Below are 21,169 nucleotides of genomic sequence, written 5' to 3'. Positions count from 1 at the left end.
GTGTACAGACCTTGGCAAATTTAAAAAATGGTCTTGGATCCCTGCGGAAGTAATCTATATCAAACATTGCTTGTGGATCTGGGAGGTCTGGAAAATCAACAGCAAGTCGAGCATAAATCCCATCTCTAGACCTGAAGTCAGGTATTCCACAAGAAACAGACACCTAAATGTTGGAGTACAAAACATGTTATGATGTGATGCATTAAGTCTTAAAATGATAAAAAAAAATTTCCTTTACTGGATATGTAATAAAACCCATGTTTTCCAAAACATTCCACCTTTGACTCATCAGTCCATAAAATATTATCCCAAAACTCTTTTTTTTTTTTCAAATTTGTATTTGAATATCTTTAGAATGTGGCATGCTGGTTTCTGAGACCTTCTAGCCTGCTTGATATTTTCACAAAGGTTCTACTTAAATAGTGTCAGTGAAATTAAACCCAGATGTCAATTGAATTTGGTTAGATGGTTGATTTAGTAGCCAAGTAGCTTTAGTAGCTTTTTCCATATCATTTGTCACAGCATATTTCCTGCAGTAAAAGACTCCGGTTGGCTCTATGTGAAAAAGAGCCGGTTGGCTCTATGTGAAAAAATGATTACCCTCCAAGCTAATCAACTACTTAACCAAATGAAGTTGACTAGAGATATCTATTACTTCCAGCCCTGCTGAAGCCAAACATGAGTAAATAGAATCTTTCCAGAAATCTAAAATAGAAAATTTTAACAAGTAGCACGCAAATATAGCAGCACGCTAAAGGTATTTTTTGAGGAGATGAATTTATAAATACATTAGCCTGGAAAGGGTTACAAAGCCATTTCCGAAGCTTGGTGACTCAAGCAAACTATAATGAGAGCCATAATCATGGTCGTTGGTGGTAGTGAGATAGTATGGGAATATTATGTGTAGGATAGTCCAGGACATCTTCAACCTAAGCCTGAAACAGGAGAGAGTGTCAGTTAATGAATACAGACCAGTGGCACTGACCTCTCACCTGATAAAGGCCATGGAGAGACTTATATACTTGATTATCTCCACCCACTGGTAAAACCAGTAATGAATCCGCTACAGTTTGCCTACCAGCCAGGCATTGGGGTGGATGATGCAATCTACCTTCTTCAAAGAGCTCTCTCTCATCTTGACAGGGCAGGACACACTGTAAGGATCACGTTCTTTGATCTATCGAGTGCATTCTATACCATCAGGCCCAGTATACTGAGGAGCAAGATGGAGAGCACAGGGGTGGATCATCAACTCACCACATGGACAATGGACTATCTAACAAATAGACCACAGTATGTGAGGCTTAAGGACTGCATTTCAGACACAATTCTTTGCAGCACAGCGGCCCCACAAGGGACAGTCCTGGCCCCATTCCTTTTCACCCTCTACACCACAGACTTCACCTACAATATAGCAAACTGCCACCTACAGAAGTTCTTAGATGACTCCGCTGTTTTTGGCTACATCCTGGATGAAGATGACAGTGAGTATAGGGAACTCACCAAGACCTTTGTGGACAGAATTAACTCCAGGTCAACACCAGCAAGATAAAAGAGCTGGTGGTGGACTTTTGCAGGATTAAGCTACATCCACTGCAACCGGTGAGCATCCAGGGACAGAATATTGAGGTCATCAACACATATAGGTACCTGGGTGTTCACCTTAACAATAAACTGGACTGGTCGGATAATACACAGACACTGTACAAGTGAGGCCAGAGCAGACTCCATTTGTTGGGAAGTCTCCGGTCTTTTGGAATACAGAGGGCCCTTTTCAGCCTTTTTTATGACTCAGTGGTGGCATTAGTCATTTTCTATGGCGTTGTCTACTGGGGTAGCAGCATTACAATAGTCGACAGGAAGAAACTGGGTAAACGTAAAGGTGAGTTCTGTCATGGGCTGCACCCTGGAAGTGGAGGCAGTTGGGGAGAGAAGGGTGATGGCCAAGCTTTCATCCTTAATGGTACGAGACAGTGGCAGCACTGGGTAGCTCCTTCAGCGACAGGCTTCTCCACCTGCATTGCTCAAAGGAGAGATACCGCAGCTCCGTTCTTCCTTCTGCTGTCAGGCTATATAACCAACACTGCGCCAAGCGCAATAATCTCCATCACAATAGATTATATGGTTTTAATCTGCTCTCGTTTAACATAACCCTGAACCAAGTGCAATACCATTTAAAATATGTGCAATACCTGTTGTACTTTGTGCAATACACCTATAAAACTGTGCAATATTTGTTAAACTTTTTTTAAAGACTGTTTATATTTTCTAATTCTTTATACATCCTTTATATATTCTTACATTTGTAAACATTTTTGTATTTTTATATTCTTGAAAGCTGCTGTAACATTGCAAATTTTCCCCTGTGGGATAATAAAAGGCTTTCTTATCTCATGCTGCTTTGGGGCCTGTGTGACTTGTCATAATTGACAGTCAGCAGTCTGGTCTTAGTTGATTCGTGCAGCAAAACAAAAAATACGAAGCACTAAAGCAAGTCCAATTGGTCTAGATGATTTAAAAGAAACCAAATTTGTATTTTGATGTGGCCTTGTCAAAGGTCTGAATTGAGCCCCATTATAATGCTGCAGCACAACTCTAATTGGTCAGTTAATGCTTACAATAAAAGGTGCAGTATATTACAACTATGCACATGCCGATTTCAAAAAGAACATACTGATAATTATAGAACCATAGCCAAATATTACTTATGTCAAATGAATTTTGTGAATCTTTTCCAGAAAAAAGGCCCACATTAGACCTGTAAAACCTGCTTAACCAATCATAGGGTAAACTGTGCCAAATTGTTTTTTATTTAAAAAACCATACCTTTTAACAAGTATTACAGTAACTGGTGATTAAACAGTTTTTTAATGAAGTCAAAAACCCTGCTGCCACAAATGCTACATATGATCAAATTAAAACTGGCCAAATAAGGCATAAAATCCAAAACAAAAAAAAACATAATATACATACATACAAACAAAATATCAATTCATAAAAAGTAAACATAGATTACATGTTACTTATCTATCAAGCTATGCTACCAGTAAAGCTGTGTTTCTACTGAGTCTATTATTCAGCAAAAGTTATTGAGTAGGTTATAGAATGAACTATGTAACACACTTTAAACATTATACAAAATTAAACATTATACATGATTAATAATGCATTTCTGCCAGCCTGGTCATTTATATTTTTAGTTAAACTAATAAAAATTCAAGCACATACCCCAGCACCAGTTAGAACAAGTATCTTTTTGCAGTCACTAAGCAGTCTTACAACATCCTCTAGGGTGTTAATGTCTTTGCGTTTTTTTCTTTTAGGAGGCTCTGAGATGTTAAGAATAATCTGCCATAGTGTCATGTCATCAAGATCAGGGGGTATGGCAGTATCTGGAAGAAGATCCTTTAAAATAGTTCGTGGGTCAGTCTCCCTCATTAGGTGCTGCTGGATAAAATGGTAAGAACCTAAAAAAAGATAAAATATCTAGTCTTACTACACCACAATGCAGAACACCATGGTGTAAGCTTAAAATATATTTCAACATGTTAGAGTAAATTGAAATAAATGATAAACTTAGTAATAGCCTAGACATACCAATTTGGGGTTGGGGAGTCCAGTCACTAGAGCTGGCATGGGAGGAGCAGTCATCGTTATCATTTAAATCAGGTGAATACGATCCAGTGTAAACATCATCCTTAATACCTGTAAAATGGAAAGAATGTACATTAATTCATCATATTAAAAAAGGAGCAGCTAATGCCTTTTCTATCACTCATGCTGCTCAAGTTCAATCATTGTGTGTGTGTACAGCCTTAAACAAAAAAAGGTTGGGACAGTACAGAACGTGCTAATAAAAAAAAAAGTTTCTAACATTTATATTTAATTACACACAATATAAACTCTGGTCAACCTAATCTAATTTCTTAATATAAATTAATTCCTAGGGATGTCCCGTTTTTTTGTTCCCGATCCCGATCATTAATTTTGATCCCAATCCGATACCGAGTCTCAAACCGATACTTGTATTTTCTAGATATTAACTAGATAAGAACTAGATAATACTGTTCACACAGTGCACACTTCAAGTACATTACAGTTATTCAAATTAATCCAATGTATATGTTTAACAACTGAATAGCTCTGCAGTGCTGTAGGAAAAAATTGCCTGCATCCAAGCTATTGCTTAATGTTCTTTTATTTTTACAAAATAAAAGTAAACAAACTTAGTGCAGCATTGTAGTAGTAAAACTAGAACACTCAAAATGAAGTAAAGGTTCTTCTTGAGGAAAATCAGCATCTCTGCCGTGTTAGCGGACATCCGGTTCTTCTTCTCATCATATAATAATAAACTCGCTGTATTCGACTGAGTGTTTATTTTTTAGGTGCCGTATCAAATTGGTAGTAATTGTAGATCGTTTGGTTAAATAATATCTGGTTTGTTTCTTATGAGCCATCATACTTGTATGTGTGTTATAACTGTAACAAACTTTTCCGTGGTTGTATTGTGACAATGGTTTGAGGGACGTTTCTACAAGAAGTGAGTGTGTTTTGACCCTTTGGGGCTTCCACAGTACATAGAATAGCGTGCTTGGCTAATGCGATGACTCTAGCTGTCCGCTATTCGGTACCGTAACAGAAGAAGTTAATAAAGTGTTATGCTCCCGACAATTTGTGAATATAACGTGTATTTATTTCTTTATTAAGCAAGTGCATCACTACGACGCTCGGTTACATAACTAAGCCAATCAGAGTGCTTGATACTGAGATGTCGTTCAGTCTTGTAACACGTAAACTCGTAAAAGCTGTTTGTTATGGCACTGAAGTTTTCATACTCGGATTAAAAGTTACTGTTTTGTAAACCGGAGTGATCCTTGACTCACACACCATATAAATAGTAAAATTCTACAGTAATGAACGAAACTCTGCTCCTACCGCCTCGTGAAACGCTCACATTGCAGACATTACACTTTACTGTTGGACTTGTTTCACTTTCCGATTTAAAGTATTTCCACACAGAGGACATGCTGACGTAAAACAAAGGATCGGCTTAGGATCGGCCTTAGTAAAGCTGATACCAATCAGTTAAAAAATGCCTTGATCGGCCCCGATTCCGATCTTTGAGATCGGATCAGGACATCCCTATTAATTCCTGCATTTCAGGCCTGCAACACAACCAGAAAATGTTTAGTAACCTAAATAATGAAGTTCAGAATAAAACCTGGCCTGAAAGTACGTCTTTAATGCTGCAAGACTGCTTTCAACTGGAACCTGTTCTATGATCAGGATGTGGACACTTGTGTTTTACATCAGAACCTGTGTAGACAATAAATAGGTGCGCATATGTGTTTTCCCAAACAGGAAACCACTGATGACAAAAAAGGCCCAGAACCTTTTGAAAGACAGAAATGCAGCCTTCAAATCTGGAGACAAAGAACTGTACAGTTCTGCAAGACACAACCTGAAGGTAGGCATCAGAGTGGCTAAGGCAGCATTGTAGTAGTAAAAGTAGAACAGTCAAAATGAAGTAAAGGTTCTTTTTGAGGAAAATCAGCATCTCTGCCGTGTTAGCGGACAGCCGGTTCTTCTTCTCATCATATAATAATAAGGATAAGGAATATCAAGGCCATATCAAGGCCATCCTACCTCCAGCCCTGGACCAGCATCTGTATGCCTACAGGGCAAATAGGTCCACAGAGGATGCAATTGCTATGGCTCTACATAACACTGAACCATCTGGAACAGCAGAGAACATATGTCAGGATGCTCTTCATTTATTACAGCTCTGCATTTAACTACATCACCAGCAGGCTGGTCACCAAACTTCTTGACCTTGGTCTCTGAAATTCCATGTGGGGATGAAACTGCCTACAGGGGAGAAATCTGCAAATTAAAAGGAGTGGTGTTCATTGAACAATCTGTCTTTGAATATAAAAAAAAAACCAAAGAAACTAATCATTGACTTTAGGAGACACAGTGAGAACCTCACTCCCTTAAACATAAAAGGAGAAAAAGTGAAATAGTCTCCATCTAAGTTTCTGGGAACCCATATCACAGAGAATCTCACCTGGACCACAAACACTACCGCTCTGGTCAAAAAAGCTCAACAATGGTTATAGTGTCTGAGAACACTCAGGAAACAACCTGACTACAGAGCTTTTTGTGATCACTGCTCTGTGGAGAGCAAACTGTATTAATGCATGGTATGTCAACTGCACAGTAGCAGACAGGAAAGAAAGCCTGCCACTAATGACTATTTTTCTATCAATTAATCTATAGACTATTTTGTCGATTAATCTAAACGATTAATTTTCCTCCAAATAAATTTCATTCAGAATCTCATTTGAGCTTCTTTTATTTTAACCACAAACTGTATGGCATAATAATATGCACGTCTCATTAAGTCCAGCGTACAGTAACGACAGAATGAGCCCAGATTCTAACCTACACCTAGACCAAATACGACTTAGGTCATGCACACAGTTGTAGTGCTGAGGGAATGGAAACATTGTAAAAATTAAAAAGGATCATTTATTAACATAGTTTTAAAAATGAAGCATCAACTTAAAATATTGACATCAACACATTTTTAGCGTCGACGTCATCAACTAGGTTGACCAATTGCGGCAGCCCTACAGGAAAACCCTCCAGTGGGTAATACACACTGCCCAAAAAATTATTGGTCAGTCCCTGCCCACACTGAAGGACATCCTCAGAACTCGCTGTCTAAACAGAGCCAGAGGGATTCTGAAAGATGCAACTCACCCTGGACACAATCTCTTTTCTCTGCTTCCATCTAGAAGACGTTACAGGGTATTAAAGACGCACACCTCCAGACTTTAAAACATTTCTTTTCCACAAGAGCCATTGTTGCTTTAAATAAATAATGCCCTCCTACCTCAATATAATTGAACTGAACTGAAGTGCAATAACATGTCATGCAATAATACTGTTATTTGTACATGTGCAATACTGCTACACTTCTTTATATACTTTAATATATTTTTTTAAATACATTTTATACGTAAATTTTTGTGTATGTTTCACTGTTTTACTGTATGTGTGGCGTATCGTTAGGCGGTATGACGGTATTGCGGTATTTAAAAATGTTGACGGTATTTTAAAAATGTGAAGCGCCAAATTTCTGCTTAAGGTCCACCTTGAAAACGGAGACTTTAAGACCAGCGCGCATCCACAATAAGGGAGCGGCGGGAGTTGTAGGTGGTTGGAGCTCACTGATTGGTTGTGGAGGTGCTCACTGTTTGAGGTGATAACACAAAAGCTAGGGAGCGCTCTACATAGGGTGTGTTCAAACAACTAGTGAGCTGCCTTGCTGTCTTATTGCTTACATAGGCAGCTGCCTCAGTAGAGAGGATTCTAATAAGTCAATGACTTATTACAAGGCAGGTTATTCGAACGCGCTACTTAGACAGCGATTCCATCGGGTTTTGCTTGCTAAGCTAACAGTTAGCATCTTGCCATTCAAAACCATGGGATGGGGTGGCACAACGCGCTAGCATGTCACTATAACATCTCCGTGTACCGAATACGGTTACATTCACTAACAAGCCCGAACTTGCAAAAAAACACACTTGTGCAAGTTTATACAATATAATATTATCTCCGTGTGTGTTTGTGGCGCTCACTGTTCGCGATACTCGGATTTCGGATTTGAATTCCGACAATAAACAGCTTTTATTATGACTGATTAATTCCCCGTACTGATGTGGAGCAGAATGGGTTTATTACAGCCAATAAGAACGGCGCAAAAATGAAAAGAACATATAAAACATATATACAGTATAACGGTTCCCAGAGATGCGACTTGGTTCATTTGAAAGAGCCGTTCAATAGAATCGGATCGCTCGCGAACGATCCATTACTACCCATTACATTACAGAGAGACGTCCGCAACCCCCCCCCCTTCCTGCGGTAATACCATATACCGCGGTATTGTATGAAGACGGTATGACGGTATGAAAATCGGCAATATCGCCCAACCCTAGTGTGGCGGTGTATGTTTCTTGTTTCTTTTTTCCAAGGAGCTGCACAGAAATTTTTGTTGTATTTTCATATACAATGACAAAGACATTCATTCATTCCACACCACAAATCAACAAATTTAAATTTGAGCAAATTCATATCTATGAAAATGGTAACTCAGTTAACCTCTTCAACATTGGGTCTGTGGTATTAAAAGGCAGGTAAGGGTGCTCTGAAGAAGTTTGAAGAGGTTTTCCACTCTCTCAAAAGTCGGACACCCTGACACCTTCTCCTTCTATCCCCAAAACATACCAAAAAGAGCAGAACAAAGCCAGGTATGAAGCCCTCTTTTACTTCTAAAACTGGAAAACACACAATAGTGGAACAGAGCTAGGTGTAAAGTCCTGTATGACACCTCCACCAAGACAGTCTAGCCCAGGGGTGGGCAATTAAATTTTTTCAGTCCTTTGTTATTGTTGGATATTCTGTTTAAAATCACAAAGCTGGTCCTGACTGCTTCAGTTCTGGATGTGTTAAACTTTATAAACAGTCTTTATTGCTTTTGCAGTTTAGTTAGAGAAGCTTCAGGTGTGACGCTCCGCATCGTATTTCTGTTTAGTACCGCAACAGCGATTTAGAGCCTAAATTGTGATCCTTAACCAGCGTTACATCTGACTTTAGTAAATAAACAATTCAGAAGTTCGTGTCTTGTTAAAAACTCCACCGTCAATCACACTCAGTTCTGTTCGCATTACAGTGAAGCTGGATACACTCGCACACACACGCGCATACGCAAATCGAAACGTACGGATATTTAAAGACACAGCGCTCTCGTCAAAATCAATCCTGTTATATTGCATGTTTGATGTACCTTTATTTACATGTAATTTTTAATTGCCACGAACCTCATGCGGGCCGGTTGGGGATGTCTCGCGGGCCGGATGTGGCCCGCGGGCCGTACAATGCCCAGGTCTGGTCTAGCCCTTTTAAAAGTAAAGATAACAGAGTTGAAAGAGCAGTTCTTTACCCATAATTCCACCAATGATACAACAGAACCAATCAGAGACCAAACGGGGCAATTTTAAAGAACGATACAGGAACATCAAAAACTTAATAAACGACAAAGAAACACTCATATCTGAACTTGCATAATACATGGAGAAAACAGAAAAAGAACAGAGCCTTAACAGAACAGCCGAACAGTCATACCTCAAACAGGAGATGCACAAAAGAGATACCATAATACTAACATTAAGGCTCCAAATGTCTCCTGCACCCTTGAACACCATCAACAAACGTCTCGAGCACTCCACATCCAGCACCAGCCAGCTCACCCCTGGACCCCCATCACTATCCTTGCCCAAGACCCCACAGAACCCACCATCAGGTACTTGACACAGCGAAAATCCACCTCCTTGGCACAACTCACCCCTGGGCCCTCAGCACAGCCCACACTCAGGGTGCAATTACAGCACCCACCTGGGCCTTCAAAATCATAGGATAACACCCAACAGGAAACACCCTGCACCACACAGCCAGACGAACAACCACAGCAAAGAAACCAACCAGCTGCATCCAACACAGACACTAAGATTGACACTCATAGACTTCAATGGCAAATTCTTAAATGAGGAGAAACTTTTTTCCGGGACTTTGATACAAAATCTGGTGTCCAAGGACAAGTGACATACACAAGATTTTTCAAAAAAATATCCTGGGTGAACCCAGATGTATAGAAAATCCATACAGACACAATTGATCTAAGGGCAGAACAAGAGTCTGAGCTATGGTGTGCAGAGCTCCAAATAGCTGCTGAGATCTTCCCGAATGAAAAATAATAATATCCACTCTCCTACCACACAGAGATTTCCACCCAAACACCATAACAAGAGTCAATACTGACATTACCAAAGGATGTACTCCTACCCCAAATATACACCTAGTCCACCAGACCAACATCTCGCTCCATCACCTGTATGACCATGTACATCTGAATGAACACAGTATCAGAGAATTTGCAAAGACATTAAAAGATGCAGCACTGGGTATAAACACATCCCCAACAGCAACCATATCACAGCCACAACACACCTATTAGGAGACCTCAAACATGCTCACTTTTATACAGACCACAGGCAAGACTAGGGTTGGGCGGTATTGCCGATTTTCATACAGTCATACCGTCTTTAGGAAATACCGCGGTATACGGTATTACCACGGGGGGGTGTTGGACAAACTTTACAGTGTACAAACTTTACAGTGTAATCACAGCATTCAAATTCAAATTCAAATTCAAATGTTTTATTTCAAAAAATTTAACAATCAGAATGTCAAACATTGCTTATCCTATCTGATCTATAATAAATATGTCACGCATAAGTTTAAATGCGTCTCTTTATAAATTTTTTTTATTTCTGCGCAGTTCTTATCAGCTGTAATCCACCCATTCAGTTTGGCATCAGTAGAAGGTCAGAGCAAATCAGTCAGAGCTGTTTATTGTAGAAATTTAAATCAGAAAACACTTGTCTTAAAGTCTCAGTTTTCAAGGTAGACCTGAAGCAGAAATTTGGCGCTTCACATTTTTTAAAATACCGTCACCATTTTTAAATACCATCAACATTTTTAAATACCACGGTATACCGCAAAACCGTCATACCGCCCAACCCTAGTCAAGACACCCCATTATCCCACAAACCGAACAACCTGAGCAGCACTCCCACCTAACCAGACCAGCACCGAGCAGACCTCACAAACACACCATAATTACACTGACGCTCTAAGAGAACCACAGCAACACAATGAGATGGGTGAGATTAGACAAGCACTGCAATACATCTGCAATAAACTTGAGTAAAATTAACCACTGCACAGAAGAAAAAACTAAAAATAATGCAAAGATGAACACATACACTGTCGGGTAGGGGTGGGCAATATAATATCATTCACGATAATACCAGTATAGTTGTAAATTCGATATGATTTTTGCCACATCGCGATATTGTTAGCAAATGCGCATCACTCGCCCTCAAGTGCGTAACAGTGACATAATGGCAACCAATGCAGAGAGTAGTACCGGAGTTAGCACTGAGGACGAACTAGTATGGAACATCTACATCACTAGAGCTACATCACTAGTGTGGAAGATTTTCAGATACAGAAGGTCAGACTCCACACAAAGGACTGTAATTTGTAAAACGTGCAAAAATACTGTGACGACAAAAAGTGGTAACACATCAAATTTATTTCACCACCTAAAGCAAAATCACCCGCCTGAGTACGAGGAGTGTCAGTCACTGCGTGAGTCTGAGAATTATGTGAGGCCAAAAACTGCGTCAGTAAACGAACATAGAATACACAGGTTACCATTTGAGAATGTTTAAAACACAAAAGTGCTAAACGGAATGCTTTCCGTCGTGTATGAGCATGGAAACTGAATCACTGAGTCAATGAGTCAAAAACGACTCTTTTCAGACGAATTATTCATTGGAATCGAATCAGAAAACTGTGCTCTTACCTATGGTAAAGATTCACTCGTTTTGCTCACTCTGTGGGCAAAACAACTCTGGTTCAAGAAATTCAGATGTATAAACCAATCAGAGCTTTCGAATTTAAATTTTGGGTGGAATCTCTCTCCATTGGTTGCTGTATAATTGACAGATACACTTATCGAATTACCAGTTTCAGCTTTCAACCGCGACAGCTGAGAGAATAAATGATCTAAGACGGTTTTCATTAGTTAGGTGGATAAACACAGTTAAATATGGATTTTTTTATATTCTGGAAATATACAAGATGTCCTCCAAGGTCATCAAAGGTTATGATTTTATACTGCGGTGTGGTTGATCTGGGTCACGGTGCTGCCGTTTACCGTGCGCTTTCATTTTGCATAATAGCAAAGCATTATCAAATATTAAACGTTTTCTGGATTTTTTCGATGCTCATTTATTTGAAGTAAAAAAGACAACATAAATGTGATTGTGAGATTCTGCTGGTTTGTTTAATATGAATGTTGTCAATATAAATACAAATACAGCCTGAAATAATACAAAATATAAACACTGTAATTAGTCAGAATTTATCAGAACTACAATGTTTTGTGTTTTTAAGATAACTTATAAACAATATAAGGTAAAATACGGGCAGTGGCCTGCCATTGTACTTTAAGTTTATATTATATCGTATCGTATATCGGCACTTCCCAAAAGCATATCGAGATATGACTTTTTTAGCCATATCGCCCAGCCCTAATTCCTGCAACCAGTGCACCTTCAGAGAGGATGTTTAGCACTGGTGTCAATATTGTAACCTGTCAAAGGCTAGCTCTGAAACCAGCATCAGTGAACATGCTAGTTTTCTTGTCAAAGAATCTAAAACTGTGTTAGCTGGACACATTCTGCCTTTTGATTAAGAATTTGCTGCTGTTATAAACTGTTACTGTTTTTTTTTACTTGCACTTAAATGCATACATATTCATTTGCACTAAATGTATACAGAATTTTCACTTTTGTCATTGAGCTTACAATTAGGGGCTTATTTAGCTGGGGATATTCTATTTAATTTTAAGTTACAGTTAAAACAGATTTGAAGGTACAAATATTTTCCTGTTGACTGTTATTGAAGATTTGTTGATTGGACAAAGAAATTGCTGCTGTTGTAAAAACAAAAGTGTTTACTTGTATAAATATTGACTCAATTTCGTTTCCACTCCACACTTAAATGAAACATTTTCATTACATTGTATTTATTTTTGGCATTGATGTTATAAGGCTTTGTTTAGCAGGGAATATTCTAGTTCATTTGAAGGTTACTGTATTGGAAGTGATGCTTAATTTAATGTACATTTAGTAACATTTGTACCTTAGATTTCCTGACTGCAAAACAAAAGTGTTTTTAAAATAAACTTTTTTAAAAAGTGTTCTTATACGTATATCGCTAGTAAATATCGTTATCGCAAAAATATCCCAAAATATCATGATATTATTTAAAGGCCATATCGCCCACCCTTACTGTTGAGTCACATTATTATGACCACTTCCTACTTTCGACAGCTTATAAAGGAAGTCATATTTCGGGAGCTGGCTTGGTAGGTATATAAGGTGTGCAATAGGCTGTCTGCACACATATCCCTCGTTGCTGTCATGGGTAAATGGGGCGATTTATCAGCATTGCAAAAGGGATGATTATTGGCTTTTGGGCCAAGTATTTTTGAAACTGCGCATTTTGTGAACTGTTTGTGTGCTTCTATGGTGAAAGTGTATTGTGAGTGGACAAATGGCACCATTGTGAATAAGCAACATGAAAACTGCAGAGCACCACGTGCCATTGACGTGAGAGGTGAATGTCAGCTACGAAGGTGCACGAGAGAAGACCGACACGCTACAATGGAGCAGCTCATCACTAAAATAAACCAGGGGGCTACCAAACGTGTCTAAAACAACTGTTCAGCAAACCCTACTATGGGGCACAGATGGATGGTCACTGCACCTCTGCTAATAAAGTTGAAAAGGGAGAAAAGGCTTCAATTTTTTTTTTTCACAGCAGTGATGATTGGCAAAGGGTTGCCTTTTCAAATGAGTCACGTTTTCTGCTTTAAAGAACGGATAGATGTTCTTTAACACGAAGAATTGGCCATTCAGGTTGGGGATATCTGGTCACTTGTAGACTTAGACACAAACCCCGAACAAAATCAAATCGACTATTTGAGGTGTGGTGAGCCGAATATCTTTAGTAACCAACGTTTCTGAATGTTTTAAGAGGTAAAGCGGTAGTCTTGTAAAATGTGAATTAAAAGTTTGTATTAATACGTGCAAAATGTTATGTACAGGTGGCAAAGAGAAACAAACAGAGGTGTGATATTTACAGGTTCTATTTTTCCTATCTCACACTATTTACAACAGATGACAGACAACAAAGCAGCAACAACTAACACACACAAAAGCTCAGATCAGCCAGTCTCTCAACACTAGTTACAAACTTCTAACCATCACTAATATAAAATGCAGTCTACGCACAAGCGAGCAGCCGGTGAGGCAGTGAGCTCCCAAATGAACAATCAGTTTCAGTGGTTAAGCCCTAACTTCCGCCTCCACTCCTGGATCAACTGCGCTGATTGGTTGGTGGTACAAATGCCGCTGTGGAGACGCTGTGATCTATTTGCTGCAGTCCGGCTAAGCCTCTGAGCCGAACAGCAAACCATTGCTTGATCCTATTGGAGAGTGAGGTAGAGCACAAGAACACAAACAGGGGGCACAGAAGAGTGACCAATACAAATAACAATCATAATAATACACTGCCTTAACTGTGGTGTAACAAGGAATCGAGCAGGCTATTAAAGACCACCAGAATCATCTAGACTCTCTGATTACTGTGCAAAAACTTAAAGCTAAAAAAAAAAAAAAAAAATGTAAAAATATTTTTTTTTAAGAAATCATCAAGACCTGATCGAATCCTGAATAAAATGCTTAAACACAGCAGCTCCAAATTTCACCTAGTAAAAAAAACTCTTCAATTTGGTTCTAAGTAGAGCGATAAAGCAATTTCCTCGATTACGATGATAAGCTTCGGGCATATTATCGATTCTATTTTTCCTCCTCACTAGCACAGAAAGCAGCCTAATCAAGCAGCACGTAAATTAGGTGTAAAGCCGGCACAATAGCCAATCAGGCTGCACGCTTAATTGCATGAGATGAGGAATGGCGCTTAAACCGTAGCAAGCTACAGGAAGATGGACAGTGGAGAGAAACCCTAAAACAAAAGAGAAAGTGAGCTGTCTGATTACGATGACATTGTTCCAAAGAAAGGCCAGGCCACTTCCATATTTCTTAATTCTGACAAAGCACATTTAACCCCAAAAATATGTCACTTGCCATCAAGCAGTGGACTTTCTTTTAACCAAGAGTTTGTTGTGGTGTGTTTTTCTGCCGTTACCCCGAATGAAAAAAAAGTCGAAAAGGCACCATGACATAACAGCAGCGGTCACTTATTTCATGGCTAAAGACCTGCTGCCTATTAGTACGGTGAAAAAAAAGGCTTCAAAAACCTCCTGAAAGTACATGTATCAACAAGTCAGTTTTTTTTTTTTACTGTGTTGATTTGTGTAATTTGCATACTATGTTGCATGTATATTATGTTCTTATAATAAATATTAAAATATTTTAAAACAGTACTATTTCGTTTATATTCTTTAAAAACTGTGTCAGTGTTACCAAAATTTTATTGTGATTATTATGATCAATATAGAAACATTTATCGTGATAACATTTTTGGCCATATCGCCCAGGTCTAGTTCTGAGTGTAGGTTCCTTCCCTGAAATCTGGAATCAAGGTCTCATAAGTGGTACAAAAGGTACAAAGGTACAAAAATGGAGATAAAGTCGACCCAAATAATTACCGGGCCATCTGAGTGAACAGTAATCTGGGGAAGCTGTTCTGCAGTATTACTAATTCACGATTGTTAAACTTCCTTACTGAACACGGTGAGTAAGTGTCAAATTGGATTTTTACCAAACAACCGCACAGCTGATCATAAATACACCCTACACACCCTGATCAAAAAAATATGTAGTTCAAAATAATTCTAAAATATCTGCATGTTTTATTGATTTTAACTCAATTTGGCATCATGGATTGTTTGTGTGTTTGGTTTTTATAACGCCTTGTTTACTCTAGCGAGTTATTTTCAAGGCAGGACCAGTTTTTTCGGATGAAAACTTTATTAGTTTAGTGACTTATTGGGTTTATAAACAAGTCCTTACGTTTGTATTTGTAAGAACGTTTATCATGCTTGTAGGGGTGTAACGATACATCGTTTCACGATGCATTGCGATGCAAAAATCTAGCGATGTGCATCGTGGACATCTGCGCGATTGTACGATTGCACGTGCGTTCTGTAATTTATTAGAGATGGGTCGGTCGCGAAATGAATGACAGGATCCGGAGCCGATTCGTGTTTTTTCTGGGGTTTTTTCCGTTAAAGCGTTTCCGTGGTGGCGTTTGTGTGTTTACACTGAGCAGGAGGGGCGGGGTTACACACACACACACACACGGACAGCGTGCACACGAACAGGAGGGCGAGAGAGAGAGAGAGAGAACTCAGCGCTTTACAAGCAGACATTACACGCTGGAAAGATGAGGAAAATGAGAGAGGAAACAGTAAAGTTTGGACACGAGAAGTGCAGACCCACTTAACTTAGGGAGACGAAGTGTTCAGTCTACCCACATCTTATACATGTCACTGTGTATTGTAGCAACATCTGTCCCCTCAAAGAGAATCTTTTCCAAAACAGGGCAGATCATAACAGAAAGGAGAAACAGGATCAACCCATCAAAGATGAGCTCCTTGTTTTTTCTGCATGCCAATCTTCACTAAATACTTACAAATCCTGTCACCTGGATGCTGCTTTTTCTTTTGCACATTTTCATTTATATTTTGTTGAGTGATGCTTTGTTGATGTTGTGTTGTTCCACTGTAGATGCAAATTTACAAATAATCAGACACAATCAGACCTTTTGGTCTAATTAGATGGGTCTTTGTTTTTGTATTTTATAATTTATTGTTGTAGCACTCTTCCACGTTGAGTATATAAATAAAGCCATTTCAATAATAAACATTTGATACAATGGTTTTTTTTACATTAGTAATTTATTTTACATGTAATGTGTTAATAAATTAGTTAAAGCTACAAAAAAATATGTTTAAAGGCTCAGCTCAATGAGCTTGTTTGATTACTTTGATTTTCAATTTAAGATGGCGATAAGTAACTTAAATTTGGTAAACCCATTAGGTTACAGTAAAGTACTCTGTTTTTGGTAATTACCTTTAATTGCAGGGGACTGAAGTTTTTCTTTTGTTTAAAAAATGAACAAGAAAATGTGCATTGTTTTGCACTGATTACACTTTTAAAAAAATCGTGAGAAAATCGAATCGTGAGCTCAGCATCGTGAATCGAATCGAATCGTGAGCAGAGTGTATCGTTACACCCCTACATGCTTGCATTGTTTCTGATGAAGATATTGCTTATTGAGTCAATCATTCTTAGTCTCTTTCTCTGTTGTATTTAACACATTCTGTCAAAATGTGTTTTACAGTAATTGTAGTTTGACAAATGTTGCATACGGGGCCTCCTCTCCCCTTATCAGATACGAATGCGTGAATCGAGTGTGTCCGATATGGCATCTTGTATAATACCCTCCTCACCCCCGAGATGGGACGCTTTGAAAACAAACAATATCCTGTAACAACACTTGTTCATTTCAGCCTTTTAAATGACATTATACAAAAAAAAAAAGAAATTTTGCTTGGGGACTGTGAGTTATTTAGTGTCCAGTATACTGGACATTTGGAATTAAGAGCATGAAATGTGCAAGATTCTGAAAAAATTTACATATTATTATTACCATTATAACATGTGACATATCAAGTATTGTACATTTATGGCATAATGTAATACATGTTTATAATATTAAAAAGCATATACTAGTTTATACAGAAGTTAAAATTTACATTTTAATTATTTATATGAATATTTTAAATATTTAATTTAAAACTTTTAATTTTAAAAACTCAAACCTTAAAAATGAAAACTCAAACTTTTTAATTAAAACATTTAGCTTTGTTCATATCCCCTTTTCATATAAACAAACTTTCCTTTTATAGATATATTTTAAAAACAAGGAACATTACTAAAACATAAAACAGAATATTCAGTTTGTGAATATTAATTTTAAATTTTAAATTATCCACATATCTATCTTTCAATATAAATATTTTGAAAATAAATGATATCTAAATTATTCAAATCAAAACCTTTTGCATTTCAGCTTTGAGTTTTTCTTTTCTTTTTTTAACGGGACCTTGTGTGGAACTCATAAAAGCAGTTTCGTTCAACTTGAATGCAAAGAAATACATTACATTTTAAACATCTTATGCTTGATTTTTTGGTGCAGCCAGGGTTTCTGCACCTCTGAAAGCTGGTGCCATCACTACCCACCACTGGCAAGTGCTCTGCCCCACTGCATCTAACATCTTGGCTTAGAATCACTTGACTCCCTATCACTATCCTGTTGATATTCATCCCACTACTCTCAACACTGCAGTCTATTACTATCATCTAGTAATTTAAGCACCTCATCTACTGTCAGCCCTTAACATACACGAAAAAGATATGTACAGCACGAAAAATGCAAAAAGTAATACTGATGCACATCTTCTAATTCATAGTTAGCATGACAAACTAAACAACTTTAAGTATGCGTAAATACATATTCATCGCTTATATTGTTACCAATCATTACAAAAACCTTCTAAAAATACATCATTTCTAAAACACTTTGGTTATATGTGCACATTAATAGATAAAAACGTATGTTTTGTTCGGTCACGGAGGCAACAAGCGTCTTTCTCAACAGCTGCCATCTTCGGGTCTTTTTTCAAGAAGCTTAAAAAAAATTCTCAATGTCTTTGACCAACCAGTAGAAAGACAGAGTTGTGTTGGAGTGTCTAAAAGTGAGTGTAACAAAGTAAAACTTCCTGTTGAGTTATAAAACCCAGAAAAAAAATGTCCAGTATACTGGACATTAGGAGTGAGGAGGTTTTATATATATATGAACATTTGATCTGTACATTTCTCCAGAAAGGTATTTTGCTGAATATTTATATTAGGACAAATTTCATGGCATCATGGATTGTTTTATAAAATGTTGGAAAGGGGTGTAGGGGTAAAACATATAATCTCATTAAATCCATGTATACAGAAAACCAGCGTGAAATAAGAATTGTCAATAAGAAAAAATCTTATTTCTCAGGAGCGTGCATCTTTGGGGAAATTGCAAGGCACAAACCACTGATAACCAAAAGAATACATTAATATGTAGATTACTTATTTGGTGTAATCAAAAAATTAATGACAAAGATTTTTACGTTTTGGTAAAACACAAGGCTGTTTTCGGTTGCAAAAGGGTTAAAGCACAGTCTAATTTCTAAAAGATGTACATTTGTTTTAATACAGCCATGTTATTTGATATTTTAAAGACTGCAAACTTTAATTTACTACAAATATTAAAGTTTAACAATACTTTATAAAAATGATATTTTACTATTTATAATTCCAATACTAAAACACATTTTTCATGTGTAATTTCATTGTGGTTCATTACTAAATGCCCTAAATAAAAGGTCTGCAAAAAAACTTTAAAGACTTAGATTTTTTGTATAAAGAACCTTTAACATTGCTATATTTAGTTGTTGTTTGTTAAGCTTAGTTGTACTACTGTTTACTTAATTGTTCAATTAGCAATAAAAAAAAAATAATAATAAAAAAAAAATGTTGTAGCAGTTCCGACAAGAACTGTCCTATTTCCGGGTTAGCATCTCGTGTAGTCACGCTTCTGATCAATTTGATTTTCGTACACAATAGCTAAGTAATTGATGCCTATTCATCATCAAATAAAGTCACTCAGCTCTGTTTTATATGATAAATTTATGTCAACTACTTAACATACCTAAATAGCTTAGACTAATTGGCTAGCTTAGCTTATATAGCCGAGGCTAAGACTACTTTTACAACCTTCTTCTCATTCTAACTTCTCAACTTTAGCTAGACTTGGGTCCGATATAGAATTATATATTCAGTTTGGAGACATGCAAAAATGTATGCATTAGAGGGGCCTACCTGAGACCTCCGTTTCGGGTGTAGACAGATGCCGGTCTGTGGCATCTTCAGTAGGCTTCAAGATCCCCGATTCGTCTCTTAGTACCGCCTCCGTAGCCTGAGCCACTGCTATCGCTATGGCTGCAGCTTTAGGCCTTGGTAAAATCGCGACCGTACAGCTCGACTCTGCTCCGCTGTTTTTTTGCCCTCCAGAAGTATTTTTTGGGCCAGAATTCTGGCTAGCCATATTTCGTGGTTTTTTATGGATAGGCTCATCTGTTCCATCATATTCATCCAGTTTACATTTCAAGTCTGCCATTTTCAATTGCGTGATTACGCCTAGTGTTCTTACCGCAAGCGACGTTTCAGCGCTACTGAATGGTAATTCATATCGTTCGTGTGATTTTTGCATTCAACCACTAGCTGTGCATTTTTACAACCGCCCAGCATATGACGTCAGTCGTAATGTGATATAAAGCATGGACGCAAAAAACAAACAAAAAAAAGACGTTAATTTGGTTTAATAACTGTTTACTTATATGTATCTGCAATATATATTTTTTAGTGGTAAACTGGATTCCACTTTTATGGGTACACCAAAAGTTTTAAAATTACGTTAAGTGAAAAATATCAGCAACCCAAGAGAATTATAGCCTAGAATGGCCATTATTCCTAATGGATGTTTCTTGTTTAAAATGTTATATCAGCATTTAAGTGCTTCAAGTGAGCAAAAATCTTTAGACATTTAACTGGGCTGTTGATACCTTTGACATTCCAGCTCACAAATCTAACACAAGCACTATTATCAGCATTATGTAGATCTGCCTCGGTCATGTTACTAAAAAAATAGAATAGTAAGATGGAGATGATGCCTACTGACTTGGACAGAGGAAGGGGGAGGAGGGTAAGGGAACGTACATCATAAACACACATATACATACAAATAAACCCACCCACAGAAATAACCTGCCCAATGTCCTCTATCAACCTGAACATGAGGACTATTATGGCTCAACCAGGAGCCTTAATAGGTCCCTTGTTGCTTTGAAACAATGTCCATTGAATAAAGCGCTATACAAATAAATTTGAATTTGGCTAAGCCCACACATGCAACACCCCCAAATACACAGCATGGTTCAAGAAGTGGTACCTGCAAAGCTATATGAAGAATAGTCCAGGAATAAAAATAAAAAGCAACAGTTGGTGTCTTTGACCAAATCGCAAGATTACTTGGGTATTGTGGTCCCCTCAGGTGTAGTAAAGTCATGGTACCTACCATCACAAGTTATTCTGTGACATGCTGAACATATTATATTTAATTCCTTCAATAGCACAGAGCTGTTTGCGAACATCATTAAAGACAGCTCAAGCTCTCTCCACTTCCTCTTGGCTGTAAAATTAGGGAGGACAGAGAGTACCATGTTTGAAACTGTAACCCGCTGTTGATGTCTAGCTTTCTTAGGGATATTAACTTAGTCTTCATAATAGTGTAGCCTCGGTCTGGGTGCCAAAGATTTTTCCAATGCGAATGCATCCTT

General features: G+C 37.8%; 1 protein-coding gene across 1 annotated transcript in view; it reads right to left on the bottom strand.

Moving 5' to 3' along the window:
* Positions 1–20,034, bottom strand: part of sirt1 (sirtuin 1) — a 119,980-nt gene extending 99,946 nt beyond the window's left edge. Inside the window, exons 1-4 of the mRNA XM_062995828.1 lie at positions 19,653–20,034; positions 3,598–3,705; positions 3,229–3,467; positions 11–163 (exon numbers count right to left, since the gene is read on the bottom strand). Of these exons, the coding sequence (XP_062851898.1) occupies positions 11–163; positions 3,229–3,467; positions 3,598–3,705; positions 19,653–19,950 (798 nt within the window). The 5' untranslated portion in view covers positions 19,951–20,034. The remainder of the gene's footprint in view (positions 1–10; positions 164–3,228; positions 3,468–3,597; positions 3,706–19,652) is intronic.
* Between the last annotated feature and the right edge of the window lie 1,135 nt (positions 20,035–21,169).

This window comes from Trichomycterus rosablanca, chromosome 5 (genome assembly GCF_030014385.1).
Source record: "Trichomycterus rosablanca isolate fTriRos1 chromosome 5, fTriRos1.hap1, whole genome shotgun sequence".
Taxonomy (NCBI): Eukaryota; Metazoa; Chordata; class Actinopteri; order Siluriformes; family Trichomycteridae; genus Trichomycterus; species Trichomycterus rosablanca.
Note: the sequence above shows the minus strand (reverse complement) of the source record. Positions and strands in the feature narration are given on the sequence as shown.